Below are 20,547 nucleotides of genomic sequence, written 5' to 3' on the forward strand. Positions count from 1 at the left end.
TATATATATATATATATATATATATATATATATACACTCTGTATCTATTTCTCTCTGTGTGTCAGGCAGTCCAAAGCGTAACATCAAAAAGTTGTCGATTCAGTCAAATCAAGTTTAGTGGATTTTGGTGGAATGTGGGCCAAGGACGATTTATTTAGGGTCGCGAGATGGATCCGCAAACAGCATTTTCGTGTGTGTGTGTGTGTATGTGTGTCTGTGAGAGAGAGAGAGAGAGAGAGAGAGAGAGAGAGAGAGAGAGAGAGAGAGAGAGAGAGAGAGTGTGTATGCTCGGATCCGGTACTAGATTCTTTTTTTGTGTATCTAATATAACAGACAGCTGATTAATGTAACAGACACCTGGCTAATATAACAGACAGCTGGGTAATGTACCAGACAGCTGGCTAATATAACAGACAGCTGGTTAATGTGTCAGACAGCTGGATAATACAACAGACAACTGTTTAATATACCAGATTTAATATACCAGACAGCTGGCTAATATAACAGACAGCTGGTTAATGTGTCAGACAGCTGGGCTAATATAACAGACAGGTGGGTAATACACCAGACAGCTGGCTAATATATCAGGCAGCTGGGTAATATACCAGACAGCTGGCTAATATAACAGAAAACTGGGTAATATATCGCACAGCTGGCTAATATAACAGAGAGCTGGTTAATATACCAGACAGCTGATTAATATAACACACAGCTGGGTAATATATCAGACAGCTGGGTAATATATCAGACAGCTGGGTAATATACCAGACAGCTGGTTAATATTAAAAACGTAGTAGGACTTCCAGTGATAAAATAAGATACTCGTACACAAGATTCAGATAATTTAAAATATAACGCCATCCACCCAATCTGAACGACTGATTGACTGATTTCTAGTTGCTAAAACTGGCGTCGCAACCATCTGAAAGAACTAAAAAGGACTCCTCTAAGATTCGGGGGCACCTCTCAATTACCTTTCTACTAAAAAAAATGTAGGTCATAACAGAAATATAACATTGACATTTTCAAGAAATCCGTTACGATAAACCTCAGAGAAGTGTCATTACACACGCACAGAGAGAGAGAGAGAGAGAGAGAGAGAGAGAGAGAGAGAGAGAGAGAGAGAGAGAGAGAGAGAACCTCAAAGACTAACATTATTTTTAATAAACACAGCTACGTCGTAATGTGTGAATGTGAGAGGAATATTAGAGACACTGAAGAATATTACAGTGAGCCTCTGAATAATGACTGCGTAAGAAAGAGTAAGGGGGAAAGAATACCATTAAATATTCAAGAGAATTTTAACGAGCGTAAATTTTCTCCTTTCGTAATGGTCTTTTTCTTCAGCCTGCTGCCGTGATGAGCTGTGAGGTACAAAGGTAAACTGAAATTATTCTCGTAAGTGATAACAACAAGAGAGAGAGAGAGAGAGAGAGAGAGAGAGAGAGAGAGAGAGAGAGAGAGAGAGAGAGAGAGAGAGAGAGAGATATTATATATATATGTATATATGTATATATATATATATATATATATATATATATATATATATATATATATATATATATATAAAATATGTATGAGATACAATTGCCCATTAAAACAAAACCAAGTAAACAACATATTACTGTTTACCTGTTTAAACCGGTTTAACTTGACAACAAAACTCTGTCGTATATATATATGACTGTACATCTCACAGTATGAATGTATGTATGTATAGATGTATATATATGTATCATATGGCAAACCTCACAATACGTATGTATACATGTGCATATGTGCAGTAATTATATCTGATGGCAAACCTCACAATACGAATGTAAGTATGTATGTATATATGTATAGATATATCTCATGGGCAACCTCACAATATGTATGTATGTATGTATGTATGTATGTATGTATGTATGTATGCATGTAGTATGTATGTATGTGCATTCCACGGAAAACCTCATAAAACCTCATAAAAACCGTTTGTGAATCACTTAAAACGACATTACGAGTGAAACAACAGTCCATTTTCCAATTTGTGGACCTTTGGAATTTTTCGTGACCGGTGGTATGTTGATAATGGATTGCATGGGCGTGTTGATGATGGGCGTGCGGAGATATTAAATGGCACTCTTGTTGGGTGAGAGAGAGAGAGAGAGAGAGAGAGAGAGGTGTATAACTTATCATTCTTAAAACTTGGCAGTCTTTTATGAACAAGTGAGTACTTTTTTATTTGGCTCAGTAGTTTCTCTCTCTGTCTCTGTCTCTCTCTCTCTCTCTCTCTCTCTCTCTCTCTCTCTCTCTCTCTCTCTCTCTCTCTCTCTCTCTCTCTCTAAGCTGGAAGTTTAGAAGAAATAAATAATAAAATGTAAAGATTAAAGGTATCAGTAAGATTATGTATTTTAAATCTAATTTAGTATCTATATATATATATATATATATATATATATATATATATATATATACATATACATATATATATATATATATATATATATATATATATATATATATATTATATACATAGACAGATTGATAGACAGATAGACAGATAGACAGATAGACAGATATATAGGAATATATATATGTATATATATGTATATTTAACTGATTTGCTCCTCGTACTTGATACAAATAAAGAATTCAAGAAACATAATCTCGCTTACATATTTTATTAAAGTTTCCCATTTATATCTTCCAAACTTCCTATTCAAAACCAAAGAATACAGAATCCTCCTTTTTTAGTTTTCTGTAAAAGAAAACTGTTGTGCCGGCTTTGTCTGTCCGTCCGCACTTTATTCTGTCCGCACTTTTCTGTCCGCCCTCAGATCTTAAAAACTACTGAGGCTAGAGGGCTGCAAATTGGTATGTTGATCATCCACCCTCCAATCATCAAACATACCAAACTGCCCCCCTCTAGCCTCGGTATTTTTTTTTTTATTTAAAGTTAAAGTTAGCCACAATCGTGCATCTGGCAACGATATAGGCCAGGCCACCACCGTGGCTGAGAACATCATGGGTCGCGGCTCATACAGCATTATACCGAGACCACCGAAAGATAGATCTATTTTCGGTGGCCTTGATTATACGATGTACAGAAGACTCGATTGCGCCGAAGAAACTTCGGGGCATTTTTTACTTGTTTTTATAGGAAACAAAGCGAAGTCCCTTAACTCTCTTCCTCAACCTCATCTTTTATTCAGTGATTCCTTTTTCCAAGTTTAGTCCTGAGTGGGAGCGAAAGGGTTCGTCGACCTGCTACTGGAGGAGGGGCAGGCGAAGGGGAAGGAATGAAGGAAGAAAAGACTCATCAACGACTTGAAAGACTATCAGGAATAAAAGACTCAGAGACTTGAAAGACTAAGGGAATAAAGGAGTCAAAGACTTGGACAGTGTGAGTTGGAAAGCTAGACACTGTCAGCCAAAACTGCCCTAAAATGGAAGATTGCAGTATCTGCAAAAATACAAAACTGAGAAAACTGGTAGATATTCATTTGCCCTACTACTGATTTTGCAGATACTGAAAATAGAACCCCCTAAATACTCGTGGAAAGCATTGGAGAATCATTCTGAAACCGCAGTAACTTGTGTATTAGTGTTTCACGAGCCCAGTAGGTGGCATATCTCAATTTCGAAAATTTTGCAGATATTGCACTTTTCCATTTTAGGGCAGAAAACAGCTTGGTTTTTTTTCCAGCCATTTATCCGTCTTAAAGTCTCCAGACACATGCGTCCAAGTTACAGCTTCTTAGAAAAAGGTTACTATAGTAAAGAGACTCAAAAATGTTCAGGATTCTGACAAAATTTATTAGTGATTTTATGACAAAAATTTGCCATTTAATTTTAGCTTCTTTAAGTATTGATAAGTACAATAGATACCCTCAGAATGTTGGGGATTCTGAAAAAATTTATCAGTGATTTTATGACAAAGATTTGTCATATAATTTTAGCTTCTTTAAATGTTGATATATACAGCAGATATACTCAAAGTGTTGAAGATTCTGACAAAACTTATTGACGATTTTAAGACAACGATCTACCATTTATTGCTGAATTCTTTAAACTTTGATAAGTACAGCAGAAAAACACATTATGTTAAGATCCTGACAACATTTATTGATGACATATCTTAGCATTCGTGACAAGTGGACAAACTAAGAGAGGGTAATGAATGAAGCATGGGCTTCCAACCTAAAATAGAAGAAAAGAAGAGAACTTATTACCTTTCCTTGAAACTTGAATACGGAAAAAAAACGCCTAAAATCCAAGAAGTAAACAAAAGAAAAATCCGGAAATTTTAATAAGAAGAAAAAAAATAAAGTATATTCTTCACTCCTCGAATACAAAGAGAAAAGAAAGAAAATAGTAGTAAGGGAAAAATAAAAAAAAAAAGTAAGAAATGCGTCGAAGTTTCTTAGGCGCAATCGAGTTTTCGGTACAGCGTATAATCGAAGCCACGGAAAATATATCTATCTTTCATTGAATATAAGCATAATGCTGTATGGCCACTACCCTATGGCTTTTCAACCATGGCCTGTGGTGGCTCCTATATCGTTTTCAGAAGCACGATTATGGCTAACACAGACCTTAAACAAAGATAAAAACTGCTGAGGCTGGAAGGCTGTAAATTTGGTATGTTTGATGGCTGGATGGTGGATGATCCAACATTGCCAATTTGCGGCCTCTAACCTCCTCAGTAGCCTGAGATCTGACGCCGGACGGACAGACAAAGCCGGCACAATAGCTTACCTCTGCAGAACACTAAAAATGGCGAACATCCCAAAGCAAGCCGCTTCCCACGAAATCCAATTTACCCTTTGCCAATATCCCTTATCGCAATGCAGCCCGGCAGTTCATTATGCTAATGAGAGTAACATACTCACAAGGAAACGATCACCGAACGTAGAGGGGAGGTGGCTGACCGACCACCTCCCCACCTCGCCTTTAGTGATTGAGGGAGCTCACGGGCGGAGAACGTGAGCTGACATACAAGGGAGGACGGGAGCCTTTGGAACAGGCGTTTACTCCCAGTGGCAGTTGCCTCGCTGGTGGTACCTCACTGGTGGTACCTCACCGGCGGTACCTCATTGGTGGTAATTACACAATGAATGAAGGATCTTAGGATCATTCAGATTAGGGGGAACTGTTACACGTATACACACAAACACACACAGTTAAAGAGAGAGAGAGAGAGAGAGAGAGAGAGAGAGAGAGTTAATATTTGAAAAGGCGCCGTAGCCTCATCCACAGGTGGAGCGTATAACACAATAGTAAATAAAATACTAATATTCATAAGCTAAAGGAATGACATTCTCATACAAAGGTTTATCAACATTCAAGCGAACGTAAGCTAAAGGAATGACATTCTCATACAAAGGTATGTCAACATTCAAACGAACGAAACAAACACGTTGTATTTATACATACATACATACATACATACATACATACCTTACATGTATACAACACATTTACATACATACATACATACATACATACATATAGATAGATAGATGAATAAGATAGATAGATAGATAGATAATTAAGATAGGTAATACAACATATATATATAAATATATGCAATAAATATATATATAAATATATATATATATATATATATATATATATATAGTAGTGTTTTGTTTTCATGTTACATCATAATGAGCAATGAAAATATTCGTGATCATCATAACATTTCATTTACATTTAAATTCGTAATATAGTCTATCTTACAACCACAGCTGTTTAAAATAAAACATAATGCATTACACACGCAACCTATTTTACGTGACATTTGCCTGTGAGAGAGAGAGAGAGAGGGCCTTTACCTTACAGACCTTACAGTTCGTTCAGGTTGCTTTGGGTCCCTCAGTGTGGCTTTGCACTGATGTCTACCAGAGAATTGCTAACGCATCTTCCAGGTATATTTTGCATCTTCCAGTCTTGGATGGTCACAGGATGCATCTTAGATGTTGATGTATTCAAACACATCTCTTACTTCTGTTATGTTCTCAGATGAGCTGGTGCAGAGAGAGAGAGAGAGAGAGAAAGAGTTTCTTATTTAAATGGAAAGAGAGTTTACCTAAATGCCAAATGAGAGAGAAAGACTCTAAATGCCAAATGACAGAGAGAGAGAGAGAGAGAGAGAGAGAGAGAGAGAGAGAGAGTTTCCCTAAATGCCAAATTACTCCAATTCAAAACATTTACCCTCTTTTGACGATGGTAATTTCAAGTTATCACAAATCAAGGCAATTTCAGCAAAAAGCCTCAAATTAAAGCGAATACTTTTGGAATTTCGCGAAGATCAAAGAAAGGTCTCGACGTCCCTGTAATATAGTAGCTAGATTTACACGAATCCGTAAAATATCGCTGAATACCGCAAATGTAAATGTGCGTACAGCGTGCAACAGGTAGCGAAGGAATTATTGTGAATAATGGTCCAAAGGTATTTTTATTACGATACAATTTGGCCAATCTGGGCAGTAGACTAAATCACGAAATGTGTAGCAGAGAGAGAGAGAGAGAGAGAGAGAGTAAGAAACTTTTTCTACTAAACAATTATTACAATTTGGCCAATCTGAGCAGTAGACTAACTCCCGAAGGTTGGAGAGAGAGAGAGAGAGAGAGATTCTAGCCAGATTTAACTGGTCTTTTTGGGCAGCCTGAAGAGAGAAGAGAGAGAGAGAGAGAGAGAGAAAAAAGCTTTCTGCTAAACAATTATTACAATTTGGCCAATCTTGGCAGTGAACTAACTCCCGAAAGGTTGGAAGAGAGAGAGAGAGAGAGAGACTCTAGCCAGATTAAACTGGTCCTTTAGGCAGCCTGAGGAGAGAGAGAGAGATTCTAGCTAGATTAAACTGGTTCTTTGGACAGCCCGTAAGAGAGAGAGAGAGAGAGAGAGATTCTAGCTAGACTAAACTGGTCCTTTGGGCACCCTGTAAAAGAAAAATCTGATTGTATATTGTTTTTCCAATTTCTTATATCATTTTTGAACTATACAACTATACTGTATATATATATACATGCATACATACGTACACACTGACACAGACACACATATATATGTATATATATACATATATATACTGTGTATATACATATATATGTATATATATGCTTGCAAATCTTTTATGGTTGTATAGATATAAAGGCAGTTCCTCCTTTGCAAACCGTTTTTCTTAATTTTTCGTAAATGCTTTCTAGGAAATTTCCATTAAAGTTGAAGAATAGAGGGAAGACTTACGTAATCAATGTAAGATTGATTGGTTTAGAAAAATTCAGCGAATAATATTTTAACGTTATATTTTTTATGATCGATGATATCTGTGAGGAGAATATAATTTTTTTGTGGTCTCTCCTCTCTCCCTCTCTCTCTCTCTCTCTCTCTCTCTCTCTCATATATACATATATATATATATAATATATATATATATATATATATAATAATAATAATATATATATATATATATATATAGATAAATATAAACATGTAATAATATATACAAATATATATTTGTGTTTGTATGTATATATATATATATAATATATATATATATATATATATATATATATGTATATGTATATGTATATATATATATATATACATACACATAATACATATCTATGCGAGACTAGAGTACTTCATTTTCACGTAACGTGCTACGAAAAGCGACTCGACCCAAATTCCACTCTCTAGGCGCTGGATTATTTAAAACCCAACCCTTCGTACACACGGAGAATAATCCCAGTCACCTTGAATGGAAATTCTTCGGGATAATTTGAATGGAAATGGCAAAGAGAGTGGAATTAGCATTCATTATTCACGTGAAGAATGAAAAATTGCGATGTGGGTAATCTCTCGAGAGATTACAAGCCTCGGATTACTAGGTAACGCTAAAGAATGGATTACAATACGCATGGGAGGTGGTCTGTGTTCTATGAACTTTTGCTAATTAAGGTAAATCTCTCTCTCTCTCTCTCTCTCTCTCTCTCTCTCTCTCTCTTCCTCCTCTCCTCTCTCTCTCTCTCTCTCTCTTGTGTTTTGGGGTTCTTTTGTATCTTTGCTCCACTTTTCGTGTTTTGAAAATTGAAATATAATTTTTTTATTATTTTCCTATCAAGAATTTGTAATATCGTTTATTTTGGCTCAATTTTCGCTTTCTGAAAATTGTTAAATAGTTTTTTCTGTTTATCTTGAAAGTTGATTTACATTTTTTTTTTACTATCAAGAATTTGGAAGACTCTATTTGTTTCAAGTTCTTTGTAGGTTTTGGAAGTTATCAGGTCTTTTCTTTATTCTTTCCAGGACTGGAAACACCCCGTTATATTTTTCTAGTTCCTTTCTATGGTTTTACAGTGTCTTTTAAATTTTTTCCAATTTTCTAATAAAGCTTTAAAAGTTCTTTTAAATTTTTACAATTTTCTAATAAAGCTTTAAAGGTTCTTTAAGCTTTTTCCAATTTTTTAATAAAGCTTTAAAAGTTCTTTTAAATTTTTCCAATTTTCTGATAAAGTTTTAAAATGCCTTTTACGTTTTTCCCAATTTCTAATAAAGTTTTTAAAGTTCTTTTAAATTTTTCAAATTTTCTAATAAAAAGTTTTAAAATGCCTTTTACATTTTTCCCATTTTCTAATAAAATTCTAAAACTTTTAAATTGTTCACATTTTCTATTAAAATTTTAAAGGGCCGTTTAAGTTTTTCCCATTTTCTAATAAAATTTTAAAAGGTCTTTAAAATTCTCTATTTTCCAAGTAGGCCTTTTAAAATGTCTCCATTTTTTTAGTATTGGAGATCATTTTAATCTTAATTTCCTTCTGTGGTCCAGAAGGTATTTCAAATTCCCCATTTTCATTAGAGGCTTCATATACACAAACTGAAAGTACTTATTTACAAGACCAACGCCTCTAATATTGCATGACCAGATTTGACCGTAATGAGACCTAAACTATGTGACTCGCTGTTACTCCAGTGTACAAGGAAGTACTGTAACAGAGGATACAGTTCGTACCCTTGCACAGTCGACCATTGTTTCTCAACGATTGCAAGCCATTTCTTGGTAAACATAATACCATATGATCCAAGTCTTATAGGAACTGGAGAAATTATATATAAACATATATATATATATATATATATATATATATATATATATATATATATATATATATATATATATATATACATATATGAATATATACACACATATACATACATGTATATACATACAGAAAAATATCTATATATGTATACATTTACACATATATAATATATATTAAAACATACACACACACACACACACACACACACACACACACACACACACACACATATATATATATATATATATATATATATATATATATATATATATATATATATATACTACTGACACCATTGTGCATTTCTTCACCATTTCAGTGACTCATGTGATGATGAGATCTTTATAATAATAATAATAATAATAATAATAATAATAATAATAATAATAATAATAATAATAATAATAATAAAATTTGCAAAAAAACCATTTTCCATTAGGTGACTAATTACCTCTTGCTTCATTCACGTATAATAATTCCTCCCGTGGAAAATGACGGGACGGTAATTAGAGTAACAACTCTGAGCGCGGATTCTCTCACAATAAAGCTTTAATAATGTAAAGTGACCCTTTTATTTTTATATATTTTTTTTGTCTCGTGACGTCAGTAATTTCGTCAATTAAAAAAATATTCGAGACATGCAAACGATGCATTTGTTCATGGTGAAAGCATGACGAATTCTGGAACATATTTGTAGGGCTGTACACGCGTTGATGTATGTATGTATGTATGTATGTGTGTGTGTATATATATATATATATATATATATATATGTATATATATATATATATATATATATATATATATATATATATATATATAGTTTATGATAACAGCACTATTGCCTTTATGTGTCAGTAACACGCTGGCCTTTTATAGAGAGAGAGAGAGAGAGAGAGAGAGAGAGAGAGAGAGAGAGAGAGAGAGAGAGAGAGAGAGAGAGTTGAACTCCAGCCTTTTGCAAAGAGAGAGAGGAAAAAGAGAGAGTTGAACTCTAGCGTTTTGCAGAGAGAGATAGAGAGAGAGGGAGAGAGAGTTGGACTCCATCCTTTTGCAGAGAGAGAGAGAGAGAGAGAGTTGGACTCCAGCCTTTTGCAAAGAGAGAGATGTATATATATCGAAAGAGAGAGAGAGAGAGAGAGAGAGAGAGAGAGAGAGAGAGAGAGAGAGAGAGAGAGAGAAGCGAGGCCTTTCCCCCAAGCCAGTAATCTGGAAGGATATCCTTATGAGGATTATCGGAGAATTATGACCCAATTTCACCGCCAGGAAGCACCAGTTAACAGGTCGCTCTTTATGAAGAAAAATGGCAGAGGCCTCCTCCTCCTCCTCCTCCTCCTCCTCCTCCTCCTCCTCCTCCTCCTCCTCCTCCTCCTCCTCCTCCTCCTAGGTTCTCTTCGCCAAACGCAGCGTGGGCCACATTTTGCTGACTCCCTAAATTCCATAATTTTTTTCTGCTTCTTCTTCTTTTTCTTGAAAGGATCTGTTGCAGTTCTCTCTGAATTTTCGCGTTTAAAAATTTCTATTATTTTTTCTTCATTTCTTTTCATATTCAAGCTTGAAATGGTCTGTCTATTTCTACTTTACATTCACTCTTAAAAAGATTCTCGCTTTCTCTTTACCTTCTCGTTTGAAAGTGTGTCCTCACTTTCACGGTGCTAAAGATTTCTTTACTTTCTCTGTATTCGTTGGCAAGGAAAAAAAAATCTTGTCATTTTCACGCTTAAAAGGATGTTTAAAAGTTAGAAGGCTTTCCCTACCATCTCTATTCTTCCGCTAGAATGCTTTCCTTCACTTTCTCTTAACTTTCAACAGGACGAATTACGTGAAAGCAAAACGGGGATGGGGGACCGGTATACAGCGAGATTTCTTGACTAAATCACAAAGCAGAAGAGACAGAAACTTTCCTTTACTTTCTCTGAAAATTTTATCGGGACGAATTACGTGAAAGCAAAACTGGGTTGGGTAGGGGACCGGTATACAGCGAGATTTCTTGACTAAATCACAAAAGCAGAATACACAAAAACTTTCCTTTACTTTCTCTGAAAATTTCAGCGGGACGAATTACTTGAAAGCAAAATTGGGGAGGAGGTGGGAATGGTATACAGCGAGATTTCCTGACTAAATCACAAAAGCAGAACAAACGACAACGTTCGGGCTTTGAATAATAAACCACGAATCAATAAGGAGTTGAGTGACCCGCCTTCACAAGCATGGAAGCAGAAAGCAATCGTTGCTTTTATATGTTTTTTACATCAAAGCCAAAGAAAGCAATGAGAGTGGCAATGGATTTGGTAATGGGTTCGGTCTCCGGAGTGAGTACTGCTTCGCCTCTTAAGGAAATTAATGGTATTTAGGACACAGAATTACAAGAGAAAATATTAATAATAATAATAATAATAATAATAATAATAATAATAATAATAATAATAATAATAATAATAATAATAATAATAATAATAATCTTTCCTACAAACATTTAGGACGCAGAATACCAGTAAAAAGCATAATATTAAACAATGTTTCCTACAAACATTCAGGACATGGAACAGCAAAAAAAGAATGATAATGCTTCCTGCAAGCATTTATGACACGGAATGCCATAATAATAATAATGATGAAAGATGTTTCCTACAAGCATTTAGGACACCAAAAAACTAATACTAAACAATGTTTCCTATAAACATTTAGGACAGAATAGCGACAGAAATAATACTAAACAATGTTTCCTATAAACATCTAGGACACAGACTATCAAAAAAATAATAATAAAAAATGTTTCCTGTAAACATTTAGGACACAGAATAACAAAAAAAATAATAATGAAAAATGTTTCCTACAAGCATTTAGACGTAGAACACCAGTAAAATAAATACAAAAAATGTTTCCTACAAACATTTAGGACTCAGAATACCAACAAAAATAATAATAGAAAAGTTTCCTGCAAACATTTAGGACACAGAATACCAGTAAAAAATAAAAATAAATGTTTCCTACAAACATTTAAGACGTAGAGAGAGAGAGAGAGAGAGAGAATGGGCAGATTGACAAAGTGGCAGTTAAACAAGATGGAAGAACTATTAGAAAGCAATGCCAGAATAATGCAGAAAGCATAAAAGCAAAATAAGAGTGTGAATGTGTGCTTGACTGTCTATGAAGGTCTGCACAGTAATCGTTGTCGTGGAGGTGATCAATAGAGGAATTCATATTTGATGCAGCGCCTAATAGTTAATGGCTTGAAAGTTGTGTACCATGTTCCTACTACCATTATATATATATATATATATATATATATATATATATATATATATATATATATTTATATATAAAACACACACATACATATATATATATATATATTTATATATATATAAACATATATAGATATGTATATATGAATGGGTATATATATATACCCAAATACACGTAAGGAGAGTAATAGGAAAGAGAGAGAGAGAGAGAGAGAGAGAGAGAGAGAGAGAGAGAGAGAGAGAGATTCACCTCATAAAAATTGCAACAAACATATCACAGGAATGTCTTTCAAACCTGCTGACTCAGCAGCAATATGAAAAGAGAAGGTGATACTAAAATCCACAAAGATATTCGGGGGTGGGGGAGAAGGATAAGTGGGGAAGAAGGATAAGGGGGAGGAGGAGGAAGAGAGGGGGAGGAGAGCGGGGAGGGGAAGGGGGAAGATGGCACACGTATTTGCTGAATCCCAAAAAAGGAATTTCAAGGAATTTCTGGGAATGAGATGAATGAAATGTAGCAATGGCGTAATATTTCTGAGTGGGAAAGGCTTCATCAGCAAAGGATGGCATTTTGTTATGTATACAGTATATATATATATATATATATATATATATATATATATATATATATAGAGAGAGAGAGAGAGAGAGAGAGAGAGAGAGAGAGAGAGAGAGAGAGAGAGAGAGAGAGAGAGAGAGAGAGAGAGAGAGAGAAACTATTATATCTATATATTTAAAAAATCTTCAAGTATCTATAAAAAGAAAAATATCCCTAAGTTAGCGGTGATAATCCAAATCATTTAGAATAACTGTAAGACGAAAAATAATAATTGCTTCTGATAACGAAGTTCAAAAAACGAGAAAAGTTTTAATTGGACGGAATAGTTTCTCCCTGATTAGACATTTCATTCAGGATTATTTTTCTCTCCAATATATTTGAATCAAGATGATTTTTCTCTCCTATATATTTGCTCGCAGATTATTTTTTTTTAATAAGAATGGAACTCACTTTAGATGCTCAACACTTCACAACCGATTTTTTGTTTCATAAAATCTTTTCATTCTTAAGACTAGAAAAGTCTTAAGAATGTGTTTCCTTTGATGATCGTAAGTTTAAATGAGTCTGTAATGCTACTTTAATCATATTGTACTATTGACCTAGTTTTATGATTTATATTGATGTTACGCATGCCTAAAATATTCGTTTTTTATTTAACTTTTATTATTTCTATGTGGTTTTTCTCTCTATTTTTATTTTTTTACAAATGGATGTTTTACTCTGTGAAGCTGTCTGTATGTATGTATGTATAATATATATATATATATATATATATATATATATATATATATATATATATATATATATATATATATATATATATATATCTATATATATATATATAAGTATATGTGCATGTATATATATACATAATAAATATACAGTTCAATACAGTGGCAGATGATTAGATATATAGAGATATATAGATATAACAATATCTACGTCCAAAAGAGAGAGAGAGAGAGAGAGAGAGAGAGAGAGAGAGAGAGAGAGAGAGAGAGAGAGAGAGAGAGAGAGAGAGAGAGAACTTACAAAAAACTATACCATAAAGTTTCAGACCCACCCATCCCACAGCTTAACAAAAACAATTACAATTCAAAGCACTGTCGTCATAAACCTAACATCCAGTCCACACAGGAATATAAGCAGAAAAGTGTTCAAAGATGGTTTACCCAGAAGAAGAAGAAACAGCATTGCCCCAGAGGCTTCGCAAGGTTCAGGACACACAAAAACACGGAAGCGGAAATCGACACTAGCCCACCTTGGCTGTCATATCCTTGGTTTCAACTCGCTGGCTACAAATGCTCGCTGGCCTCTATTTCCCTAGAATATTCTCTCTCTCTCTCTCTCTCTCTCTCTCTCTCTCTCTCTCTGTGTGAAACAACTTCGAAGAATAAATTGCATAGAAACAACGAACGTAAAATGTTATCTTTATTATTATTATTATTATTATTATTATTATTATTATTATTATTATTATTATTATTATTATTATTATTATTATTATTCAGAAGATGAACCCTATTCACATGGAACAAGCCCACCACAGGGGCCACTGGCTTGAAATACGATATTATTATTATTATTATTATTATTATTATTATTATTATTCAGAAAATGAACCCTATTCATATGGAACAAGCCCACTACAGGGGCCATTGACTTGAAATGCAAGATTATTATTATTATTATTATTATTATTATTATTATTATTATTATTATTATTATTATTATTATTATTATTATTCAGAAAATGAACTCTGTTCACATGGAACAAGCCCAAAGGGCCAATGACTTGAAATTCGAGCTTCCAAAGAAAATTATGGTGTTCATTAGGAATAAATAAGAGAAGGTGAAGGGAAATACAAATGGTTAAAAATTTATTAAAATGCATCATCTGCAATTAATATGAAAAAAAAAACTTGACTGTAATGTGGGTTTTCTCTGAAGGCCGTTGTAAAGGGCAATGCAGTTCAATACAGTGATTTATAAGAGACTTATTTATATGGAGCTTAATAAGTCGAGTTTTACGTGCACGCTACAACTTCTAGTTGTGTTCTGCAGCAGCATCTGGCAATCTAAACGTATGCTCTAATTTCTGCTATAATTCTACTAAAATATCTACGATTATAATAAGAATATATATATATATATATATATATATATATATATATATATATATATATATATATATATATATATATATATATATACATATATATATATATATATATATATATATATATATATATATATATATATATGTATATATATATAATGTATAATATATATATTATACATTTATATATTATATATATACATTTATATATATGTAAATATATGTATACATACATATATGTATATAATTAGAGTTATAGTTATAATTACGTCACCTCTGATAAAAAAAATTAAAATATACTAAGTAAGCTGCATTGAAAACTCAGAATAAAATGTACGGGGAAAAAAATATTCACAATACTTAACTGAAATGTACCTCAATGATTAGATGTCCCAATCAACTCATACGCTGTGAAAAAACTATAAATTCATAATGTAATGTCCAAGAGAGAAAAAATTAAGCAGGATTTAACTAAAACGTCCTAAATAATTCAAGTTTATACATAAATCAGTATTTTATTAATATATTATCAGAAGAATAAAGCGTATTCTATCACCAACTGTCAGGAACAGAGCATCTTCTAAAGGACTTTACTATCAGCAGAATAAAGTGTACTCTGTCGCCACCTATCCGGAACAGAGTATCTTCCAAAGCACTTTCAAAAGACAGCAACCTTCAAAGGCACGAATTCAATCCCCCAGGGGAGATAGAGGCTTTAAAAAAATCAATCGACCTCAAAGCGAAATACCCTCAGATCCCCAAAGTTCAAAAGCACAAAGAAGAAGAAGAAGAAGAAGAAGAAGAAGAAGAAGAAGAAGAAGAAGAAGAAGAAGAAGAAGAAGAAGACGAAGAAGAAGAAGAAGAAGGAGAACTTTGTCCCACTCTTAAAATGTGAGCCAGAAGACTGTCCCGTCTAAGATCTAATCCGCTGTCCAGCTTAGGGAAGCAACACAATCCAGAGAGACTTCCATTTCCCCTTTAAAAGAACGATTCCGGGCTTTCAGCTTTAACTCTCTCTCTCTCTCTCTCTCTCTCTCTCTCTCTCTCTCTCTCTCTCTCTCTCTCTCTCTCTCTCGCCGTGACGTAATATTCAAGGATAACTTGCCTATGAAGACGGTGCCACCATTGTTGGCACCTAAAAGAAGAATTTCCTTTTCCTTTTTTTTTTTAAGTAAACCCTTAAGGTAGGAAAAGTGTACATATTCTTTATTCAGTCTCTCTCTCTCTCTCTCTCTCTCTCTCTCTCTCTCTCTCTCTCTCTCTCTCTCTCTCTCTTTTCAAAGGAAGGGAAGGAGGGGCCGTGAACGATATTTAGTATTCTACATCCATCGGTATTTTCCGTGTTTTGTTAATGAGGGTTTTTGGGTGGATAGGAAGGCCATGGAAGTCCATACCTTTATATATATATATATATATATATATATATATATATATACACACACATTATATACCTTTATATATATATATATATATATATATATATATATATATATATATATATATATACACATATATATATATATGAGGTGCAAAAAGTTATGGGACAAGAAAGTGAATCTTGAAGAAAGTTTGAAATAGCTGATGTCAGCAGATGACGCACGCATGCCTGGAGATACCGAGGAGAAATTTCAGCAGCTGGTGAATGAGTTTAGAGGTTTTGAAAGAGGAGAAAGCTGAGAGTCAATATGAGTAACAAGCAGGGAAAATAGAGATTAAATATGAGCAAAAGAAAGGTTGTGAGGGGCAAATGAAAATCAACAGAATTTAAGAAATGAATGTTCATAGGTATAGATGGTAAGTAGGATGAGGGAATAGGCGAGTTGGGTAAAAGGTGAGACAAGAATTGTGGGAATGGCTATTAGGAGAGCAAGCTTAATGTTCTGGAAATGTATGCAAAATATATAAATATGCGTATTCCTCTAGCATATGCAAATAAAACTAAATAAAACTGACAACATCACGATAGTTATTTTACAAAAACAAGATAGGAGTTGATCAATTTTACTGTAATAATAAAATAATATTTGAAATTTCATTAAATCTATAAAAGAAAATCAGCATTTGCCCATCAAAGATAGAAAGATATAAAACAGCTCAATGTTAGAAAAGAAAATTATGCAAAATATACAAAAATTAGGCAAAATATATAAATATATATATATTCCTTTATCATATATAAATATATATATTCCTTTATCATATACAATGCTAAATAAAACTGACAGCATTACGACAGTAGTTTTACAAAGACGAGATAGGATATAACACAGTTCACTATGACGATGAACTAATAAATGAAACTTCACTAAAAACTGTAAAAAAAAATCAGTATTTACACATTAAAGATAGACAGATATAGAACACCTAGTTTCCTCAAGGGCAAATGTATGTAGAAGATCTCTCTCTCTCTCTCTCTCTCTCTCTCTCTCTCTCTCTCTCTCTCTCTCTCTCTCTCCGCCTACTCTCGGAATTTGTGGGCAAATGAAGCCCCACGCTTCGTTAGGCCTGAGTTTATTCAGCAGAGCCAAGAAGGGGATCGGTCTAACCTGTGTGTATACAGCTCTGGCACCGACTGAGATAAATTATTGACGGGAGATGGTTGTAAAAGGGCAGTTCCTCTTGAGTGTTGGTTTTGTCAGTTCCTCCTCCTGCGTTATTTTAACCAGCCTCTCAGGCCACAGCGTCCGGGGAATATTTAGACCTACAGTAGACCTACATATAGTAAGAGTGGGAGGCTACGAGCAGATCTGCTTCTTGAAGAGTCCAGGGAGAATTTAGACTTACACCTACTTCTTGTAAGATGGGAGGCTACGAGCAGATCTGCTTTTTAAAGAGTCCAGGGAGAATTTAGACTTAGACCTACTTCTTGTAAGATGGGAGGCTACGAGCAGATCTGCTCCTTGAAGAGTCCAGGGAGAATTTAGACTTACACCTACTTCTTGTAAGATGGGAGGCTACGAGCAGATCTGCTTTTTAAAGAGTCCAGGGAGAATTTAGACTTAGACCTACTTCTTGTAAGATGGGAGGCTACGAGCAGATCTGCTTCTTGAAGAGGCCAGGGAGAATTTAGACCTAGACCTACATACTGTAAAAGTGGAAGGCAACGAGCAGTTCTGCTTTATAAAAGAGTCCACAAGAATTTAAACCATGACCTACTTCGTGTAAGGTGGAAGGCTACAAGCAGATCTGCTTTTTAAAGAGCCCAAGTAAATTTAGACCTATACCTACTCTTGTAAGGTGGGAGGCAAGAAGCAGACCTACTCCATTTACGAGTAGATCTGCTTCTTGCGGAAGGCTACGAGATACAAGGGCTAACAGAAGAAAGAAGAAAATTCCAAATCTTGAAGACTTGTGAAAAAGAAACGATAGTTTTTCATATACTCAGCTTGCCCTTCTGTTGTTATGTAATTCATCTTCACACGAGGTGAAGTTGCAAGCTCTCCCATTTAGACCTAGACCTGTTTCTTGTAGAAATGAAAGGCTACTATCTGCTTCTTGTGGAGAGTTACGAGACTCAGGGATCAACAGAAGTAGGCAGAAAATTCCGAAGCTTGGAGAGTTGTGCGAAAGAAACGTCATTTTTCTTATATTTAGAACGCTGCCATTTTCCAGAACAGGCTGCCCTCAAGTTGCTATGCAGTTCATTTTCACACGAAGTGATGTTGCAAGCCCTACCGTGCTACCGAAACCAGACGGGGCAATTAATGAACATAAGTCATTTAACCACAGGGAACATTAATACACGCCCATATGAGTGTGTGTATGTATATATGTTACCTGTATATTTAGTCTCTTCCTTTATCACACACACACAAAAGCAAGTTAATGTCTTGCTTACTGACAAGAATGCTAGTGCTCGTTCAGACTTTCCGTCGTCCAGTCCGGGGTCAAACCGTCATACCAGTGGCCCCATATAGGTGACCAGAACGGGTCTGGACATCTGAAGGGTACGTAATGACCCGTGGTTCGGGACTTACCAACTCGACCCTGCCTGATATTACCGTTAAAGTAATAATAATAATAATAATAATAATAATAATAATAATAATAATAATAATAATAATAATGATAATAATATTAATAACTGAACAATCATAAAACATATCTTCATATATATATATATATATATATATATATATATATATATATATATATATATATATATATATATATATATATATATATATATATATATATATATATATATATATATATATATATATATATTATACATGCATATATATATGCATATTCATGTATATATACATATATATATATATATATATATATATATATATATAGAGAGAGAGAGAGAGAGAGAGAGAGAGAGAGAGAGAGAGAGAGAGAGAGAGAGAGAGAGAGACAGCATATATAAAATAGCATTATTCCATTTATCTAGATAATCATTTGTCTAAATCGTAAGACAGAATAACCAACGAAACACCACTACCCTACAATCCCCACACTCATCAAGAGAGAGAGTTTTGTCAAGGACTCATCGCGTGAAGTAATGGTACTCTAAGGTCATAAAAAAACACTGTCTGGACTCCAATTTCTCTCTCTCTCTCTCTCTCTCTCTCTCTCTCTCTCTCTCTCTCTCTCTCGGCCTTGAACTGTATTCCTTGGCTGGGAGTTTCTGCAGAGACTTTAGTAGGCTCCTAATTAATGTAGTGGCGAGGTAACAAGATATGTTCTTGGAGGACTGCTGAATTCAGTGGTAATTACTCTATCTTTTTTCTCTTTTCTCTGGAAGTAAATCATTTCTGTTATGCAAGAGAAATGGACGTGTTTATATATATATATATATATATATATATATATATATATATATATATATATATATATATATGTATATATATATATATATATATATATATATATATATATACATATACAGTATATACATATACATTAATATCAAATTCAGTTTTCACTATGAATAACTTGCACTCAAGTGGCAATATTTACGATAAATATAGTACATCTACTCTGAACAGAGTTCGAACCTATGCACTTTTTGGGGGTTGATACAAGTGATAGTGACTTTATCCATTTAGCTATCAAGAAAAAAAATACATATATATGTATGTGTGTGTGCTAATGTATGCGTGTCTATATATGCAAGATAATAAGTAACAAACAATAATTTTCCACATACACTCACAAACAACGATATATATATATATATATATATATATATATATATATATATATATATATATATATATATATATATATATATAAGTGTAAGTGTGTATTTCCATATGTATTTACCTAGAACGACTGAGTCTGTAACTATTAAAAAAAAAGTTCTCGCACGTCATATGAAGATTAAACTCCCAGAGATTTTCAATCAGGGAGTGTCAAATTCGAGATAATGGACTCCGGAAGCCTTTTAGCTTCTTTTACCTGTCATGTCTAACCTCCATGGACGGCTCGAATCTTTCGTTTCTCTAATGAAGGTAATTCTATTTGCAGATGCATAGGTGAGTGACGGGTAAGGGAGAAGGGGGCGGGAGAAGGAGTAATTA

At 34.0% G+C, this 20,547-nt stretch overlaps 1 protein-coding gene across 1 annotated transcript in view; it reads left to right on the top strand.

The window, feature by feature from the left end:
• Nucleotides 1-1,183: 1,183 nt before the first annotated feature.
• Nucleotides 1,184-20,547, top strand: part of LOC136849436 (cyclic nucleotide-gated channel beta-1-like) — a 45,612-nt gene continuing 26,248 nt past the window's right edge. Inside the window, exons 1-3 of the mRNA XM_067122787.1 lie at nucleotides 1,184-1,262; nucleotides 2,939-3,083; nucleotides 15,656-15,907. Of these exons, the coding sequence (XP_066978888.1) occupies nucleotides 1,184-1,262; nucleotides 2,939-3,083; nucleotides 15,656-15,907 (476 nt within the window). The remainder of the gene's footprint in view (nucleotides 1,263-2,938; nucleotides 3,084-15,655; nucleotides 15,908-20,547) is intronic.

This window comes from Macrobrachium rosenbergii, chromosome 21, assembly GCF_040412425.1.
Source record: "Macrobrachium rosenbergii isolate ZJJX-2024 chromosome 21, ASM4041242v1, whole genome shotgun sequence".
Taxonomy (NCBI): Eukaryota; Metazoa; Arthropoda; class Malacostraca; order Decapoda; family Palaemonidae; genus Macrobrachium; species Macrobrachium rosenbergii.